A 20,074-nucleotide genomic window follows, 5' to 3' on the forward strand; every position below is an offset into this window, starting at 1 on the left:
GACCACACACGGACCTGGGGATTAGGAACGTTTAGGGAGGGGGTGCTCTCTTTTGGGTGGTGGTGGGTGGCCCAGTCCCAGGCTTCCTTGTGCGGTGACGTGATTCCTCTTGGCACCTCCTACTGTACCCCTGGCTCACACCCCCATGAACATCACCCACAGCTGTGCCTGGGGCTGGGCAGGAGCTGGAGTGTCTCTCTCCTCCTGAAAGCCCTTCCATGGCTCCCCACTGCCCTCAGAATAAAAGCCCAGCTCCTGAGCCCAGCTTACAAGTCCCTCTCTGGCTTCTTCCCACCTCTCAAGGGAACACCACTTACTCTAAGAAGCCTCTCCTGACTCCCCAAGACTGCGTTAGGGGCTCCTCCCAAGTGTTCCCACAGACATTGTTAACTGCCTTTGATCATGTCATGTCTGTCTCCTGGATGGGACTGTGGACTTCTGGTGGGCAGGGATGTGTCTTTTCCATCCCTGATGCCCCAGCACCCAGCTCTGTGTCTGGCCTGGGAATAGGGCCCAGTGAAAGGGCGGGAGGGCATGAGGAAGGGAGGCAAGGATGAGGGTGTGGGGAAAGGTTCTCCTAACTAGATAAACAGCAGACCCTGAGAATCTGAGAACGTAAATCCTTAGATTGGGATGGACTCTCTGAGAAGCATCTTGGTTCATGGCTCCAGCTGATGCCAGGACAGGCTGCATGGACCATCCCTGTGGTTGGGAAGATACTGACTAGATGGGGCCAGCAGGATGCGGGGGTAGAAATGCTGATCACAGTGACCGTGCACACTGGGACACACACAAATGGCCAAAGAAAAGACTTCCTAGCACTGGTTCATCTGAGGCCTTGGCTGGCCCAGGGCCCAGCAAAAATACCATCCAGGGGTCTCTCTGCACCAGGCAAGATTGCTGCCACTCCTCAAACATTACCGAACTCCTAAGGGAGGGCAATGCCCGCTAAAGCTAAGCTTGTCCGGTCTGCAGACCTTCTGAGACCTGGGAGGCTGCAGCTGGTTCCAGGTGTGTCCCAGTCTGTGTAACCTGCCAGCCCAGAATTCAGGATCGTAACCTGAGCAAATCAAGAGCCTGCGCCTCCATTCACAGAAGAAAGCCCCCTGGAGTCAGTACATCAGCCAGCTCCCCTCTGGCACTTGAAGTCTATCCAGTCTCAAGGATGGAAGGGAAGAGGAAGAGAAGGAGAAGCAGGAAAAGATGGGGGTGGAGAGGGAAGAAGAGGAGGAGGAGGAGGAGAGGGGAAAGAGGACTGAGGGCAGGAAGGAGGGGAGGAGGAGAGGGAGAGGAAGTAGCAGTTGTCGCCACCAGGGTTTTCTGGAGTACGACAGGCAATGACGTAAAGCAAGGTACAAAGGTACATCAGGACCTTGGCCTCCCTGTTTTTTCCAGGGAGAAGAGGGAAGGTACCTCTTTGAAGAGACTAACAGGCTGACCCAAAAGGCTGTCTCAACTGGGAAAGGGGCACCTGTCCAAGCCCCACTTTTCTTCAGCTACTGCAGATTGCTTAGGGCCTCAACATCCTCCCCTCCTCTGGCAACTGCCTCCCTCCACCAAGGGCCGGGGTGGGGTTAGAGATAGGCCTTACCGTGAGCCTTGGCCTTGTACAGTGCAGCTGTCAGCAGGAAGTTCACAATGTCCCCTGGAGCCACGTCCTCTGCACTCACTAGGACTATGGCACCGCCTGCAGCCTTGGTGGCCACCAGGACACTGCCGCCTGCCAAGCTGGCCAGTTGGTAGGGACCCTTACCTAGTGCTGGAGAGAAGGGGCCCAGTCGTGAGCCCTGCCTCCCTGGGCCTTTGCCCACCTCCTATCCTGCCAAAGGTGGGGAAAAGAGAGGGTGCAAGAGAGCTACTCTTGGTCGCTTCCCTCACCCCAGATCCCAGGGAGCTCGATTCCACAAGAAGGGAAGTAAACTCCAGGCTGTCAGTCCCTGATGGGAAATGCCCCTCTGCACAGTGCCTGAACAATTTCACAAGAAGCCTGAGAACAAGGCCACCCATGGGAGACCTCTGCCCACCTACCACCACCAAATGTCTCTCCGTGAGCCGGTCCCACAGCCACTGCTCTATTCAGGGTCATCTCTGATACTTAACATCAGACCTGGCCTCTGCCCACGCAAGGCCTGAGGGAAGGCCAGGAAGTCTTGGGCTCAACATTAGTGTTTACCTACTTATCTCAAAGTGTCATTTTTGTGTCTCTTAGGTGCCTACAGTTGTTGGTATAGGTTGGAAAGGGCCATGGGATTTCCTAGACAACTGGCAATAATCTTATGACCAACTTCCCTGCCTCTGGTGTGTCCCTTGGCTTCCAGTGCTGCCTCCCCACAGGTGTCTGAGTCACTTTTCTAGTCACACTCCCTGCTGGGACTCATCCATGGCTCCCCATTGCCGTCAGGATAGAATCCAAGAGCCCAGATTGAATTCAGGGACCCCCGCCTACCTCCTCACACCCTTGCCCGGCCACACTGAACTTCTCTGGCTCTTCCTTGAAAAAGCCGTGCTGTGTTCTACCTCATGCCTCTCCTCATGCTGTCCTGCCCACTCAGAATAGTCCTCCCTGTTTTGTGCCTGGCAAACGCCTACTCAACCTTTGGGGCCCAGCTCAAATGTCACCTCCTTGGCGAAGCTCTCCCTGCACCCTCTCCCGCCACACACAAACGTCATCCCTCCTCCTCTGCTCTCCCCCAGCCCTCGGAGTATGGCACACACTGATCACAGCTCTTATGATGAGGCTCATGATGGAGGGTCCATGTCTGTCTCCTGGACCAGATGGGAAATAGGCAGCACTGTGCTACTAAATGCCTGACAATAAGCTTTCAAACAAACAAACAAAACCCCAATCTGTAGCGTTCGCTGATTTCCATGGCATGAATACTCATGCCAGTGGTCAGTTTCAAACTATGGACTGAATGTGGAGTTAGGAGTACACAGTGGTTTTAGAGAGCCAGCATGGGCCAACACGCTACTGTGACAGGCCTCATTGACCACTGATTCCCCAACACCCAGCAAGGGCCTGGACCAGAGAAAATGTTGGTAGAAGAGCAGAGCAAGGAATGGATGGGTGGGTGGGTGAGTGGGCGGAGGATGCTAGAAACAGCTTGTCCTTTGCCAGTTACTGCCACCGAAAATGCCACAGAAGGGAGAAAACTCTGCTCAGAGCTATCTTGCTGAAATGTCTTTGCCTGATGTCAGACAGACCTTGCCTGTCCCAGGGACTGCAATTCTCCTATTTCAGATTCATTCCTATAAAGAAAGATTCCTCATAGCCAGGAGGAAGCCTCTGGCCATCAGGAGTCCCTAAGGGCTAACATTTTGGAGGGCCTGTAGTCACTGCACTATCATGCTTTACTCTGGTCCAGCTCTCCTCTCGCAGACCCCCTGACTGGTATCCTGGTCTTTAGTCTGTCCCCCTCAATTTCACTTGCTATACTCTGCCAGCGGGACAGACCAAAATCTGATAATGCAGGAAACTGAGGACAAAGCCTTGGACCTATACCCACATAGGCCTGCTCATGGCATGGTACCTGGAGAGAATGGAGCTGGGCCCAGAAGTCAAATGTGAATGATACCAAGGACCTGAGAAGCATCTAACTCTGCCAAGATCTGACTTCCCACCCCATTGCCCATGAGCCTAGTGATGAAACTGAGTAATGAGCTCTAATGCTGGACATTAACCTTCCTTGGGTCTTTAGTCATGACCTGTGTTTTCACCCTACCTAATGCAGAAGTTGGAGCATATCTTGGTACCCTGGGACCTTGGATAAATTTGAAGATGAATCTGACAGTCTAAGCCAAGCTATAGGTTTTGCTCCAGTCATCCTCAGAAAGACCAGTTTGAATTTGCCTTTGCCACTCAAAACTTCAGGAGACCCAAGACAATATTCCATGGGCCTGATGAACTAGACTGTGAAGGCCACAGGGTGGCACACTGTGCAAATGGGGTTTTAACTTCCTGGTGAAGCTATCCTGGGTGAGAACAACTCCTGGGAAGCTGGCCCAGCCTGGACTATGGACAAAGGCCACAGGAACTTCTAGGCACAGAATTCCAGGGCATCCCTGTGGGTCTCTGCACTGTCTGGGTTCTCCCTGCATGATGGGGTTCCCCCCCTGCCCCATGTCACAGCTCTTCTGGGGCCAGCAGGGCCTCAGGATGGCTGATGCTGTTATGGTATGAGGGCAGGGCTGGCAGTGGCTCAGCCCCCCAGACTCCACTTGGGGAAGACGGGCTTACCTTTGTTAAAGAAGTCACAGTCATACGCTGAAAGAGAGAGAAAAGACTTTTTGAGAAACCTGGAACAGATGGACAGAGCCATGGCCCCTAGCAATCCCAGCTGTCCCAGATTTAGCTTGCCTCCCAAACTCCAAGATTTAGGCATGGTCACCGGACTCATATATCTTAAGGTGTAGGAAATACCATGGCTCCTTTCTGTACCCCCAGCACAAAGCTCAAAGCCTGGCCTAGAGTAGGCACTCAGCATGCATCAAATGAATGAATGAATGAATGAATGAATGAATGAATGTTGGACAGAACGGTGTGTTTTGTGTGGTCCCAAAGGGCAAGGTTAGAATCGAGAAGTGGAAACTCCAATAAGAAATCTTATAGCAGGTCCTGGAGGAATACAAACACAAGGTACAAATTGGTATTTCAAGAACCTTGGGTGGAAGGGAACCAGGGGCCTCTAAGATCCAAGGCTTCTTCAGGTCCCTGGGTGTAGTTTCCATCAGGTTTTGACAAGCTCTTCCAAGTGTGTGCTCAGCGCACCCTCTAGTGGCCCAGCCCAGCACCACAGCCTATTGCCCTGGGACCTGAGACCTGGATTCTTTAGTCCATTGGGGTAAACTGGGGACCTTGCAGGGGTACCTAAAGCCAGAAGCAAGGCCATGAGGAACCACTTGGGTAGGCTGAGGAGGATTCTCCCTCGCTTGTAGGCATGGTCTGAAGAGAGCCACCAACTCCACTGCATTTGGCATTGACCTCTAGAAAGAGCACTAGCAGTCAGATTGACCCACCATGTGGTTATGGGAAAGTACTCACTTCTCCTCACTTGTTGACTCAGAAGATTGAACTAGAGAATTAGATCTCAGAGTCTCTGGTTTCAAGTGTGTACCAGGTCTGCGGGAGATAGTCTGGAAAAGTCAGACCTGAGTTCAAATTCCATCTCTCTCACTCTTCAACCGTGCATACTGGGACAAGTTACTCAACCTTTCTGAAATTTAATGCCCTACTTTATAAGATGGGACCACCACTAGTATCTGCCCCATAGATTTGTGAGGTCTGGACTAGGGTAAGGCAAATGCTTACCTTGGGTGCAAAATGTAAGAGGGCGTCAAAAATCTCAGTAATTAAGATATATAGTATTTTAACACACTGTTTAAAAATTTTTGAAGTTAATGCAAAAATACACACGATAAACAAAATATCAAAAATTTTAAATAAGGACAGGATCAATGACAGTGCCTTGCCGAGCCACACTGGATCCTGAGTTAGAAGGGAAAATCAATAATATTGATCCTGTCATTACTTAAAACTTTGACTTTTTGTTCACCAAAGCCGAAGAGAGTTTTGCATTAAGTTTGAGTTTTTAAAACGATCACCTTAAAATGTGACTTATCTCCATTACTGAGATCTTGGTGCCCCTTAAATCTTGTGTCCCAGGTGAGGTGTCCTTTATTTCACTCTAGCCCTAAAGATTAAGTGAGTTAACGAGATGGCTCAGGGCCTGGCACACAGCAGATACTTGTAAATATGTGTTCCCTTCTCTTTCAAGAAGGATTTTTATCTGAGGAATAGAGGGAGGACCACTGAGCATCCACAGAGCATCTGCAGTGGGAGGGTCCAGAGGAAGATGGACAGATAAAAGGGAGGCCAAAGGCGGATTCTGTTCCATCTTCTTCCTAGAGTCATCCTGCCTGGAGCTCTCAGGGCTCAGGACATGCCGGCCCCATGTCCCCATAAAAAATGACAGCGACCTCAGTAATAGCATAGAGCACTGTGCCAAGGGCTTTACATGTGTTATCTCACTGACAGCTCACAGCACCCTGCAAGGCAGGTATGGTTCCCTCAGCCCTCGACTACGAGTCAGAGTGTGAAGAACATGCCCCAGGTCACCCTACTTGGTGACTGCTAACCCAGAGTCTGGCCCCAGGGCTTGTGTAATAACCACTGCACCCCAAAGTGAGGCATAAACGCACCAGGAAGATCACTGGTGTGCAGGAACAGATCATAAAAAATAAGTTAATGAATAATTTAACTTTCTACATATTTTATTTAATTTTTAAAATATTCACTTTTATATCTGCTGTATGACATACATTTACACTACTAACAGCATATTTATGTACATGCATCTATGTATATGTATGCATGCATGCTGGAAATATTTTTACAGGATAGGAGCAGACAGCCCAGGGCGTTTGCAGACCACCATTGCGCTAAATAAACTGATGTCTTGTGCTGCCTCTGATGGGGCCTGTGTGTGTTAGCTGACAAAGGGCTTTTACATTCACTGTCCCATTTGATCCTCACAATGAAGCTGGTGAGCAGGTCGATTCCTACTTTTCAGATGAGAAAATTGAGCCCTGGAGAGACTGAATGACTTGTTAAGGCCATTTGCAAATGGTTAAGGCCACACAGCTTGCAAATGGCAGCTGTGGGTCTGAAACCCGGGGCTCCTCACTCCCCTGGTAGAGTGGGTAAGGGCACAGGTCTGCAGCCAGACCATCTGAAGATGAGCCCTGGATTGACCACTAACCTATGTGACCTTGAGCATGTTACTTAATCTCTGCCTCTGTCTAACCTGCTCCCCAACTGTAAAACAGGAATAAATGGTCCTACTTCATAGGGTTTTGTAAAAATTCAATGAAAGATACAGGCAAACCTGTATCCAGCTGAGGAGGATGCGCCTGGAACATACCAAGTACTCAATAAACACTAGCCACTAGAGAGTGATGGCGCCCCACGGGCCTGCCCACAGAGGGGTCCCCACTCCCTACCTTGGCTGATTGGTCTGGATACTCACGGCAGAGGTGTGGGGTCCTCCAGTCCACAGCCACCCCATGCTGACAGCACTGGTGGGCATAGGCAGACACGCTGGCACAGAAACACTCACAGTCACCACCCCGGTTGCACCCACATGTGTCTGTCAGGCAGTTTGAGTAAAACCAAGTGACATCCACCTAAGGGAGGTCAGAAGTCAGAGGTCAGAGGACAGCTCCTGAATGTTAGCTCTTCAGCTGCTCAACCAATGCCCTTAGCCTTAGGGAGTGGTACAGATATGAAGGGGCCACAGGGCAGGGCGAGCTGCCCGGGTGGGGTGAGGGCAGACAGGTGGCCAACTCAGAAGGAAACAACTCCACGGCCCAGACAGATCTTACTTTTGAGAACTGGGCTCTCACCTTCCCCAGGCCTATGCTATTGGATCCAGGGGCTAAGGATGTGGCTGAGAAACAGATGTGGGGTATGAACTCCCAGCCAAGGCCAGAGACAGCCAAGGCCAGCCCGACAGCAGCCTTGAAAGCCCTGGAGGGGACCATGCGAAGCTAAGCGCCAGCTCCCCTCTGTCTCCTCTGAGGGCAGAACAGGCAGCGGGCCGATGCCACAGCATAACGGGTTTTTGTTCACTGTTCAGAAGGACTTCCTCATCAGAGCCAGATTGAGACAGGTTTGAAAAAGGCATGGAAAGGATGTGTGGGTGGCTCAGTCCATTGAGCATCTCACTCTTGATTTCGGCTCAGGTCATGATCTCATGGTTTGGTTTGTGGGATTGAGTCCTGTGTGGGGTTCTGTGCTGACAGCACAGAGCCTGCTTGGGATTCTCTCTCTCCTCCCTCTGCCCCTCTCCTACTTGTGTACATGCGCATGCACATGCACCCTCTCTTTCTCTCTCTCTCAACAATAAAAAAATATTCTCTCTCTCTCTCTCAAAATAAATAAACAATAAGAAAATTCTCTCTCTCTCTCCATCTGCCCCTCTCCCACTCTCTTTCTCAAAATAAAAGAGGGGCATGGAAGCTGTTTGTCTGGCTGTCTGTCCTGGGTCATCTGGGAATCTGGGAAAACAGGGCAGACTCATCTGAGCTAGCTGGAGGCAGGGAATTGGCAGAGGTGGATCTCCTTTCTAGACCTGAGGTGCCTCTTCTGAGGCATGGGCATGGGGGGTTCTGAGAGCGGAAGGGATCCCGGGAAGGTGGGGGAGGGAATCAGGAGTGTTGAGGCTGGGGTCCACTCACCACAGGGTGGCAGGTCTCAAACACCTCACTGAGCAGAATGCTGCACTCCTTTCTGGCAAATGGTTCCCGGAGAGGATTCAGGACACACGTGTCCCAGGGGTCAAGGGTATCTGGGCACTGAGAGGCAAAGACACGTCTGTTGATCCCCCTACCCCCACAATGCCTTATTGCCTGGTGTGGTGGACAAACTCCTAGACTGACTCCCATGGTCCCTGACTCTTGAGGTTCAAGCCCTTGTATAATCCCCTCTCCTTGAGTGTGGGAAGGACTTATGAAGGCTTCAAGCTGAAAAAAGAAGGCTAAGGTGATGGGATGGACACGGTTATGTGTATGTGATTGCATTTTTATGTTACATTAGATGGTAGAGCCCATCTCTCTGGAGTCTCTCCTTTGCTGGCTGTGAGGAAGCAAGCGACCGTGTTGGGGAATCTCACATGACCAGAATGGTGAGTGGTCTTTAGGAGCCGAGGGTCCTCTCTAGCCAACAGCTAGCAAAACCACTGAAGCTCTCCGTTCTATGGCTGCAAGGAATTGAATGCTACTGACAACCCCCCAGCAGGTGGGGAAGGAGATACCTCCCTAGTTGAACCTGAGATGAGAGCTCAGCCCTGGCTAACACCTTGGTAGCAGACCGTGATACCCTAAGCAAAGAACCGAGTCAAGCCCTGCCCTGACTCTTGACCCACAGAAACTGAGATAATACATGTGTGTGGTTAAATGCTGCCAAATCTGTAGTAATGTTGTTACACAGCTATAGATAACTAATAACTAATACAGACTTCCCCAATGTCTGACAAGCTTCCTCCCTCAGGCCTACATTCTCACATAACACACACACACACACACACACACACACACACACACACACCGGCCCAGGATATGCCAAGGGATTATCGAGAGAAGAGCAGCAGTAGGGGATCAGAGGAGGGGAGCAATAAAAGTAAGTCACCCTCTCTGCTTCTTTTAAATGGGAGTGGGCTAGAGCACACCCTTCTGAGACTGTGAGAACAGCCTTGTCCCACCTCAGGATTATACTGAGGACGATGCCCTGACCCCAAGCTACATAAGCTCACCTTCGTCTATTACCCAACAGAGAATTAGGGACCTAAAATGACCCAGTCCGAGAAAGGCAAAAATGTAACACTCATATCACCACTGTCTGCTGCTGTACTCATGGCAGACATAACTAATCAACCACAGTTCTCCTTCTAGCTGAGCCTGACACAAGTCAGGTATTTCTCAGCATAGCTTCCTAGGCAACCCTGGCTGATCAAAGCTGTCATGATAAGTCAAATCCAGTCACCATCCCTCTCCTGGCATAGCTCCTTCACAGAGGATGAGAAGATGGAACTTAGTCAAGGTCAACCAGCAAGTCACTGGATGACCCAAGACAAGAACCTAGGTCTCCTGCTCTGAGTTCAGTGCTATTTAGCTCCATAGCTCACAGCTTGGGCACCTCAGCCATCTCTCAACCTGCAGGGACACCCTCCTCATTTCTGCCTCTGTTAAAGTTGTCCTCCCTCTCAGAGGCTTTCTCTCTGATACATGCATCTTTCCAAATATGGCCTATCCTTTAAGTACCACCGTACTCCCACCTCCTTCAGGAAGCCTCTGATTGCCTCAGTCCACATGGGTCTCTCTTGGATTCTCCTCTGGGCCAGACCTAGTGCCAGGCACTGGGGACACAGAAGATGGGTAAGATGGTCATGCTTCAATAAGCCTTATCTTCCCTGGCAGGTGGTCATGTCTCCTAAGACAAAGACTTTGTCTCCTTTGCAGCCCCTACCCTCCTGCCAGGGCTTGATCCGGGGCACACATGCAGCTCGATTTGTGAGGTGGGTGGTATGTGTCCTCAGGCCGCAGGACAGAGTCTAAGGCTGGGGATGCTGGGTCAGAGGCTGGTGGAGCAGTTGCAGGAGCAGCCTCACCGAGGAGCAGTCTCTGACTGGGGTTCCCTCAGTGCTGGCCAGGGCCCATCTGAGTGAAGGAGTAAGTCAGCCTAGGGAGGCTTTACCTCGACTGCAGCCCAACTGCTGCCAAACTCCTGGGGGTTAGTTAACTCTAAATTCTCCGGAGTCCTCATCTCATTGATGGTTTTTAAGTCAAAGTTCCCACAGAGTCCAGCCAGCTGGCCCTGAAAGAAGAGAGAACACGGCGGTCACCTGCAGGAACACCAGGGATGAACCACTGGAAGAGGAGTCACCATGAGCCCAGGAATCTGTCATGGACCCAGAAGCAACTTCTGGAGTCACAATGTAAAGAGGGATAGGAGAAGAGCCAGGGGAGAAGTGCACAGAGTGGGGTGCAGGCAGAAAGGACAGGAGACATGATGCTCCTGGCTCCTCGGTGAGGGTATAGTTCATGCGAGGATGCCCAGTAGCCTGGATCAGCCCCAGACAGGAGCAGAGGGCCCTGTGAGGGTCACTGCTCATGCAACTACCTGCCATTGTGGCCCAGCCTGGACGTGCACTGTGGTTCTTTGGTCCCATAAGAGGGTGATGTGTTCCCTTGGGAAATGCACCAATGTGAAAAACCCTGCTTGCCAGGTGTGGACCTCCTGCTTCTCATCCAGGAAGCTCTCAGGACTCTAGGGGGACAGAGACAGTCATTCCTGTGGCCTGAGTGTCCCCCAATACCTGGGTCAGTGGGGCCCGGATCTAAGTCATTGTCCAGTCCCAGGAAATCATGCCTCCCTCATGCCCTGACATTGACCTCTGTGTTCTTGACTCTGACCAAGGAATTCAATCTGGGCTGCTGACTCAACGGCTCCAAGAGAAACTGCTGTGGTAAGGAAACCAGTCCCCAGCCCTCTTCTGCCCCTGGCCCCTGTTAACATACAAATCGTTCGTACAACCTTAACCTGCACCAGGCCTTACAGGATTTCCTGAGTCATCATCAAAGATAATGAGTGAGTTCCCAACGTTGATGGAAATAAACTTCCTGCAGATGATGCCAGAGCTGTAGCAGTCTACGTTTTCTACAATCACAGAGAAACTGAAATCCGATGTGCTCTGAGGAGAAAATAAGTCAGTTCATCAAGCCAGGGAGGGAAAAGATCCTGCAGACAGGCACAGAGGTAGCGGGACATGGACTCTGAGGTGGTTTTCAATCCACTTCTACTTCTTATTAACTGTGTGACTTTGGGAAACTTACTTCAGTTCTCCAAAGGTCAATTTCATGTAGTCACTCTCCAAAAAGTATCTGATGGATGGATGGATGGATGGATGGATGGATGAATGAATTTATAAGAGGATGATTGGTGCTGACAGGAGTGAGGGACAGGGTTACTATCTTATATCCATTGATGATAGTAGCGAAGCCTTTTTGGAGGGCACTTTTCAAGCACTGTGTACAGCTTTTTATACCATTTCCGCTTACAAGAGTCTAGAGACACATCCACAAAAGTATTCATTGAGCATTTAAATATCAGCAACAACTTAAATGCCCATCAATGGGGGGATAATAAAACAAACTAGAGCATGTCCTCTCTGTAGAATTTTACAGAAAGAAGAAAGGAGTATGTACTGACTGCATGAGATCATGACTAAGGTATGTTCTGTTAAGTGAATAGAGCAAATTGTAGAATTCTATCCACATAAACTAAACCTAGTACATGTGTGCATGTGGATATATGTATGTCTTGTGGAAAGTGATCTTGCAGGATTCACATCTGACTGTTATGAGCAGGGAATGAGAACAGAAGAGGTGTGGAGGGAAACACTCATTTCTAACATATGCTTCTATATTGTTTTAAATGCCCGTGAAGAGCACGCATTACCTTTGAAATTTTAAAATTAAAATGGGTATAATCTGTCTCAGAGTTACAGAAATCATGTGAAGACCCCAGTACAATGCTTCCTCCATAGATAAGACTCATTCCATAGAAGGTTTGTCATTATTATTATTACTCTTACTATTATATAGTGTGACAGGCCCTTAGCAAAACCAAGGTCCCCTGAGAGTGTCGCTGGCACTCTCCCACCTGCCCTGTTGGTACCCCTCTTCTCCTTCTGGAGGGGATCCTGCTTCTACTATGCCCCTCACCCTACATCACCATCCCTTTTCTTTTGCATAAGCTGACAGCTTTAGCACGTGACTCCTTAGGCACACCAAATCTCCCATCAGATTTCTTGGTTCACACCTGACACCAGCTCTGCTACTGCCTAGATGTGTGATCTCAGGCAAGACACCTGACTTCCCTAAGCCCAAGTTGCTGCACCTATAACATGGGGCAAATATATTCTACCTCATAGGGTTGATATGAGAATTAAGTAAAATAATCCTCAAAATTGGCTCAGGAGACCACCAGGCATATAATAAAAGTTTAGAAAACATAAGCTCTTACTACAGATAGAAAAACCATTGGGACCCAATGGGGCAAGGCTATAATGGTGAGTGGACATGCAGTGGGGTATTTCATGCCTGGTGAGCTCTGTCTAGCTCTGAACCTACTCCTCAGCACTTCTTTCAGTCGCTAGCTAGCCATACCCCCAGGCTTAGATCCCTCCACCCACCTAATTGTGCAACAGACTGGAGTCTAGAATATCACCGTGCCTGACAGGTCCTCAGCCTCAGATGCCCTGGGTCCCCATAGAGCCAGCCCATCAGACACCTCCAGGAGCTCACCTTGACCAGGTGCACTTTGCATGCCCCCACAAAGTCAAACGGGAGCCCATCAAATGTGCGGTAGTGCCGGTCGCCATAGGCCGTGCAGGTGGAAGCACAGGGGTGGAGAGCGCACTGGAATGAGCCCCGCTGGCACACACTGAAACACATGTGCCCAGACCAGCTCGCAGGGCACCCCCCCAACACACACATACACTCTGAATACCCACGACAGAGCCATTGCTTGTAGAGTTCCCACTATGTGCCTCTGGGCTAGGGGGTCACAAACACCAGCAACCTTCAACAGAAGCCTGCCGGTCACAAACTCACATTCATGTAAACATTTACAGAAACACCCCCCAAATTTCCATCTATACGTACACTTGTATATACACAAACATCCCTAAATAACACACAAACACACGACATGAGTATGAACATGGTGGAAGGGGAATGCCAGACTGTACTCATGATCACGCTTCTCATATCCATCCTCATCCCCAGCCAAAAGCAGAGTGTGAACAGTACCCTCACTTACCAGGTATGGCAGGGAGACATGACCTGGTCCCCAGGGAAATATTCCTTCCCCTTCCAAGTGCATGGGCAATCCTCTGGCAGGAAACATGCATCTCCATGTCTGAGCAAGCTGTAGGAACACAGCAAGCAGGTGGTCAGGAAAGCACCCTTCCCATATTTGCCATCTATGGAAGACCCTGCATCCACGTGGACACCGTGGGGTGGTTCTTAGCATTTATGCCAAAGAAACTGACCATGTACCCAACTACCATCCTGCTGCTGCTCAGTGGGGCAACTGGAAAAACCAGAGACAGACTTGACCCACATCAGAAGCCTCTGCTATCCATCAGGAAGCAAGGCTCAGTTCTACTAGCCGCATCCCCCTGGCCAGGCTAGACGCCAGTTGCCTCTTAGGCACTAGCTGTATATTAATAAACAGATCATGAATGTGGGCATTGACCCTCTTACTCCAGTTGCTCATGGGACAACCAGGAGACCTGCACTGAAAGAAATGTTAGTGGAAGTTTTTCAGGAAGATGGAAACTCAGATCCACATGAAGAAATGAACAGCTCCAAAAATGGAAAATATGGTGAAAGACAATTTTAGCAATTATTTCTTAATTTCTTTAAAAGATAATTGAGCATTTAGATCAAGGTTAATGTCAATGAATTGTGTGGTGTATAATATATGTAGAAGTAAAATGCATGACAATAACAGCACAAAGGATAAGGAGTAAGTAAATGAAAGTATACTGGTGTAAATATTCTATATAAAGTGATAAAATATTAATTCACAGTAGATTGATCAATGAAACATGCATATTACAACCTCTAGAAAAACACAAAAAATAAAAATGCCAAGATATATAGTTAAAATGAAGTAAAAGAAATAAAATAGAATATTAAAAATACTTAGCCCCCCAAAAAAGAAAGAAAAGATGGAAAAAAAAAACAATAGAACGGACAGATAACAAAGAACAAGATGGTAGTATTAAATCCAATCCAATTACATTAAATCCAAATGTATTTCTCACTTCAATTCAAAGTGAGAAATTGTAACATTGGCTAAAAAAGCAAGACCCAACTATATTTTGTTTACAAAAGACACAATTGAAGTAAAAGCACAGATACGTTAAAAGTAAAATTACAGGAAAAAATACCATGCAAGCATCAGTTAAAAGAAAGATGGAGTGGCTTTATTAACATCAGACAAAGCAGACTTCAGGCCAAGTAGCATTAACAGCAACAGGAGGAATATGTCACGGCAACGGAAGAGACCATTTATTAAGAGAACACAACAATCCTAAATGGGCATGCACCAAGCAACAGAGCTTTAAAAGCAGAAGCAAAAACGCATAGAACTAAAAGGAGAAAGAGACAAATCCACAGTTATAATTGGAAATCTCAACACTCCACTCCATTAATGATAGAACAAAAAATTCTTCAAAGATGTAGGAGATGTGAAAAATCGGACATTGCTCTTAACCTAACCGACAATTTAAAAACTCTATACAGAACAAGATGGAGTCACTCATGTCAAGCAGTGGCCTGTGTCAAACAACGACAGTAGCAGGTAAGGGCATTGCAGCCAAGACCAGATATCACCAAGACCAGCACCAGCTTGTGACACACTCAGAACTGATAGCCAGCAGAAACAGAGATCTGCAAAGCCCCAAGACTGATTAAATCCCTTTAAAAAGGGAGGGTTTTTGCAGCAAACTGTCAGACTCCTCAGACACTGACCCCTCTTCAAAAAGGCACCTGCTGCCAAAGGTTCTGCCTGATTGATCTCCGAACAGAACAGAGATCGTTCACTGCTTGAACATAATAAGCAGTAAACGCGAACAGTTGATCTGGACCGGACCTAGGCCTTATCTCAACTGTGTGCCTGACTTAGCATTTGTTTTATTAGCTTTCTACCCCTATTCCATCTCGTTTGTTGTGTGACTTGTCTTGTGCTTTGCTTTGTGTGACATGTATGAAGCCAAGTTAAACACATGAGTTAAACACATGTCATTGAGTTTGGAATACTGAGCCTGCTTTATAATTATGCTAACCTTGCTTTATGATTGAATAAACCTCACATTGTGGAAAGACACAACTCATGTGTGTGCCTTCGTAGTGTGCTCATGACACTCTATATCCAGTCACAGCAAAGTGCACGTTATTTTCAAGCATTCATGGAAGGTTCACCCAGACAACTATATTCTGGACCATAAAAACTCAGTAAATTTCAGAGGTTTGAAATCATACAAAGTATATTATCTGATCACAGTGAAACTAAATTAGAAATCAGGAACAAACAAATATAAAAAAAACTCCAAACATTTCAAAATTTTGTAACATTTCTAAATAACTCATGGGTCAAAAAATAAATCACAAAGGAAATAGAAAAGATTACAACAAAAATAATAAAAACATGTTATATCAAAATTTTTAGAGTGAGCTAAGACATTGCTTACAGAGAAATTTATAGCTTTAAATGCTTATATTAGAAATAACAAAAGATTACAATAAAAGATCTCAAATAGAAATATAAGAGCAAGTTAAATCCAAAGTAAGTAGTAAGAAGGAAATAATAAAGATAAGAGCAGAAATCAGTGAAATAGAAAACAGAAAAACAATAGAAAAAAAAATCAATGAAACCAGAGTAGGTTCTTTGAAAACATCAATAAAACTGACAACCCCCTACCTAGACCGGATAGTACAAAAAAGGAAAAAATCATATTACCAATATCTGGAAAAAGAGAAAACATCACTGCAGATCCTACAGATATTAAAAGGAAAATAAAGAAATACTTTTATGATGTAAAGCCCATAAATTTGACAACTTAGGTGGAAGGAACAACAAAGACATCAAATACCTATGAACAAATTCAATGGCACATGTCCAAAACCTTTCCATGAAAACTATGAAACACTGCTGAGAGAAATTAAAGAACATCCAGTAAATGGGATAATGCCATATTTATGTACTGAAGGACTCACTAGTGCGAAGACATCACCTCTCATCAAACCGACTTCTAGATGCAACACAAAACCAATTAAAATCCCAGAGGCTTTTCTGTAGAAATTCCCAAGCTAATCCTAAATTTACATGGGAATGCAAAGACCTAGAAGTGTCCAAATCTTTGAAAAAGAATAAAGTTGGAGCACTATCACTTTCTGATTTCAAGACTTACTATATAGCTTCAGAAATCAAAAACGGTGTGATACAGGCCTAAAGATACACAAACAGGGGCACCTGGGTGGCTGTCGGTTGAATGTCCAACTTTGACTCAGGTCATGATCTCACAGTTTGTGAGTTCAAGCTCCACATGGGACTCACTGCTGTCAAGGCGAAGCCCGCTTCAAATTCTCTGTCCCCCTCACTCTCTTCCCCTCCCCCGCTCATGCTCTCTCTCAAAAATAAATAAACATTAAAAAAAATGTAAAGAGAAACAAATAGATCAATGGTACAGAATAGAGAGTCCTGAAATAGACCCACATTTATACAGTCAATTGATTTTTTAACAAAGGTACCAAAGCAATTCAACAGGGAGAGAAAAGTCTTTTATTAAAATGGAGCTAGAACCACTCGATATCCATCAGAAAAAATAAAATGAAACTTGACTCCATTTTACAATATAGAATCATTTCAGATAGGTTATAGAATCAAATGTAAAAGCTAAAATTGTAAAGCTACTAAGGGAAAAGGTTGGAGAATGTCTTTGTGGCCTTAGAGTTGCAATTACTTAGGACACAGAGAACACTGATCATAAAGAAAAAAATGATAAATTAAAATCAAAATTTTAAACTTCTGCTCATAATCAATTTTTACACATCTTAATATACATTAAGTAAAAAAAATAACCACGGACAAGGGGAAAATATTGGCAATGTATATATTTGATAAGGAAAGAACTTCTACAACTTAAAGAAAATAGTCAACCAGATAAGAAATGGGCAAAAGACTTGAGTGGACACTTCACAAAGGAAAATATATGAAGGGTGGGGGGGGGAGGGACCATGAAAAAGTACTCATTCTCTTTAGGGAAAATTACCAGTTAAAATTACCAATTAAAATTACCAATTAAAACAATAATGAGATAAAACAAATAATGAATACTTTTCATAGGTAGGTATACATGACCATTTAAATTTGTCAAAGCTTAGCCAACTGTATACTTAAAATCTATGCATTTTACTGTTTATAAATTATGCTACACTTTAAAAAAAATTAAAAGGGAAAAAAACAGTGAGGCACCAAAAGTTGACTGGAAGCTGCATAATTAAGAATAGCCACCATTTTGTTGGGAAACTTCTAAAATGTCAGTTTTGGTAGATTTTTGTTCTCTTGGCCCAGCCCATTTTCAAGAAAAGTCTTCATCTCCACCCTGGGACACAGAAGCTTCGGTGCCACTATTGTTGGAAGCAAGCTGGGGAAGAGGGCTGAAGTCCCAGTAGGTTTTCATTTAATCTCCCTGTTTTTACTCTGCATCTCATCCCTCTTGGTGCTCCTGAGATCAAAGTCTCTGATCTGGTTTCTGCAGAAACTTTTACCATCCTGCTGGATGGGGTTAGGGTTGTTACGTGACCTCAGGGCATGGGGGAGGAAGCCTAGGGGGTTAACTGCTCCTTACAAAGACTTGTAGGGGACATCCTCCTGTCTCTCTCCCACTACCCCACCCTCTGAGATGCCTGGAGCCACCTGTCCCTGAAGCTGTCAACATGACACAGGTTGTTTCTCTTGGGCCTCCTCTGCAAGCATCAGCTGTAAACCAAGGTCAGTTTCTATATATCCACCCTTGTTCCTTCTTCAGAAACTATTGACCTATCTTCTATCACTGTCATTCCCACGCCTGTTCTCTTTGCCCCTGGGGACTCATGGGTTTTTTTTCTTTTTTTTACTCTATTACCAATATTTCATTGTGGGAGGAAGCAGAGGAAAAAAGCCTGGGTTTAATCCACTGTTTTCCCTGAAGACACTTAACCTTCCTAAGCCCCGGTATTTTCGTGCGTAAAACAGGGATAATGACGCCTTCCTCCCAAGGTCACTATGAGAATTTCATTATAGACCTGGGCACACTGCCTAGTGCCTATAGAATTGCAATAAATATTGGTTTCCTGTCCCTTCTTTCCCCATAATTACATCAGGCACCGGCAATGGCTGGCTCACTGCCTTCCACCTTCAGCCCAGACCTTGTCTCTTGCTACCTCCTGAGGGGCCTTCTCTGCTGCTCACCATTTACTGCTCCCTCCTGAACCTATGCAGAACTGCCAGCATCCCTGAGCACTTGCTGTGTGCCCACCACAGACAATAGCTGTGGCCTCTCTCCTCAAGATACCTCAGTCCATGGAGCATTCTTTCCTTACCTGTTCTGGGATCCTGTCACTTCAGGGTTCTCTCGGGGGCACTTGCAAATATGTGGCATTCAAATGAGGAACACAAAGCTTGTCTGCTCACTTAGAATGCTTACTTTGTGCTACTTTACAAATGAGAAAACTGAGACTCAAGGGAGTTAGCTAACTCACCTAACCCTGAGCCTAACCCCTAACCCTAACCCTAACCCTAAACCCTAACACTAACCCCTGACCCTGAGTTAGGTAAATTAGTTAACTTACTTGAGTCTCAGTGGTAGAATCAAGATTCAAGCCTGACTCCACAGTCTGTACTTATATATACTGTATACACCACTTAGTGGCCCCAGGGCCCTTGGCTCAGCACCCAGATGCAAAGAAATTTAGAGTGGCACAAACAGCTCCTGTGGCTCCTGCAGTGGCTCAGGGCCCTTTGGAGCAATGTATGACACCCAGATTCTTAGAAGTGCCATAGAAGGAGGTATGGGGCCCAGGAGCCCAGAGGATCCCAGGCATCCCAAGGTACTAGGGCATCTTTAGAAACCTTATCTCAACTCCCAAGAAAACATTCCAGAATGATAGGAAATGCCTGTCCTTTCTTTACAAGTTGAGACTCTAATAATTTCCTTTGTTTGTTTGTTTTAACTGAAAGTAACAAATTATTTTATTTTCAAAATAGAAGGTAAAAAGCACAATAATTATTAATTCTATTATTCCCTATAATGGATTTGATCATTCAAATCCTTTGAAGTAACCAGTAAATACTCAGATTGTAAGATTTATAATAGGCCCTTACTAATAGCAAATGCTTTTATTTTTTTGTGTTTTTTTAATATATGAAATTTATTGTCAAATTGGTTTCCTCTAATAACTTCCTTTGGACAAGCCCCTGTGGAACATGTGTAAGCTCCTCACAGGACATTTCATACAGCTTATGAGCCACTGTGGCAAACACCCCAAGAGGTGATGGCATTCAATATTAAGAAGGGGAAGGGAACAAGTCTTAATAGAGCACTCACTACACAGTGCCTGGCTCCTTGCAGCCATTGTCTCATTCAAGTGGTGTTACTACCCTCAATTCACAGATGAGCAAACCCAGGCTCAGAAAAAGTAAGTGAATTATATGATGTCACATAGCTAGCGACAAACATTAAGGTGACTGGCCTGGGCCCTCTGGACTGTGGATGTTCTTGGCACGGCTCCAAGACCTGAACTGAACTTCAAATGGCCTGGAGCAGAGGAAGAGGATTTGGGTACTGCCCTGCTTGGGTACTGCCCTGTTCAGCCAACAAACAACCAGCAGGACCTTGCAGACAAGAAAACTGATGCCCAGGTGGCCACATAACTTGTCATAGGTCACCCAAGCAATTAGAAATCT

General features: G+C 46.5%; 1 protein-coding gene across 1 annotated transcript in view; it reads right to left on the bottom strand.

Moving 5' to 3' along the window:
- OTOG (otogelin) overlaps positions 1–20,074 on the bottom strand; it is an 89,390-nt gene that overhangs the window by 37,304 nt on the left and 32,012 nt on the right. The window contains 9 exon segments of the mRNA XM_019456074.2: positions 1,592–1,759; positions 4,238–4,264; positions 7,026–7,182; positions 8,236–8,352; positions 10,250–10,369; positions 10,676–10,822; positions 11,112–11,246; positions 12,862–13,000; positions 13,379–13,486. Coding sequence (XP_019311619.2) covers positions 1,592–1,759; positions 4,238–4,264; positions 7,026–7,182; positions 8,236–8,352; positions 10,250–10,369; positions 10,676–10,822; positions 11,112–11,246; positions 12,862–13,000; positions 13,379–13,486 — 1,118 coding nt within the window.

This window comes from Panthera pardus, unplaced genomic scaffold (genome assembly GCF_024362965.1).
Source record: "Panthera pardus isolate Hobbes unplaced genomic scaffold, ASM2436296v1 HiC_scaffold_12, whole genome shotgun sequence".
Taxonomy (NCBI): Eukaryota; Metazoa; Chordata; class Mammalia; order Carnivora; family Felidae; genus Panthera; species Panthera pardus.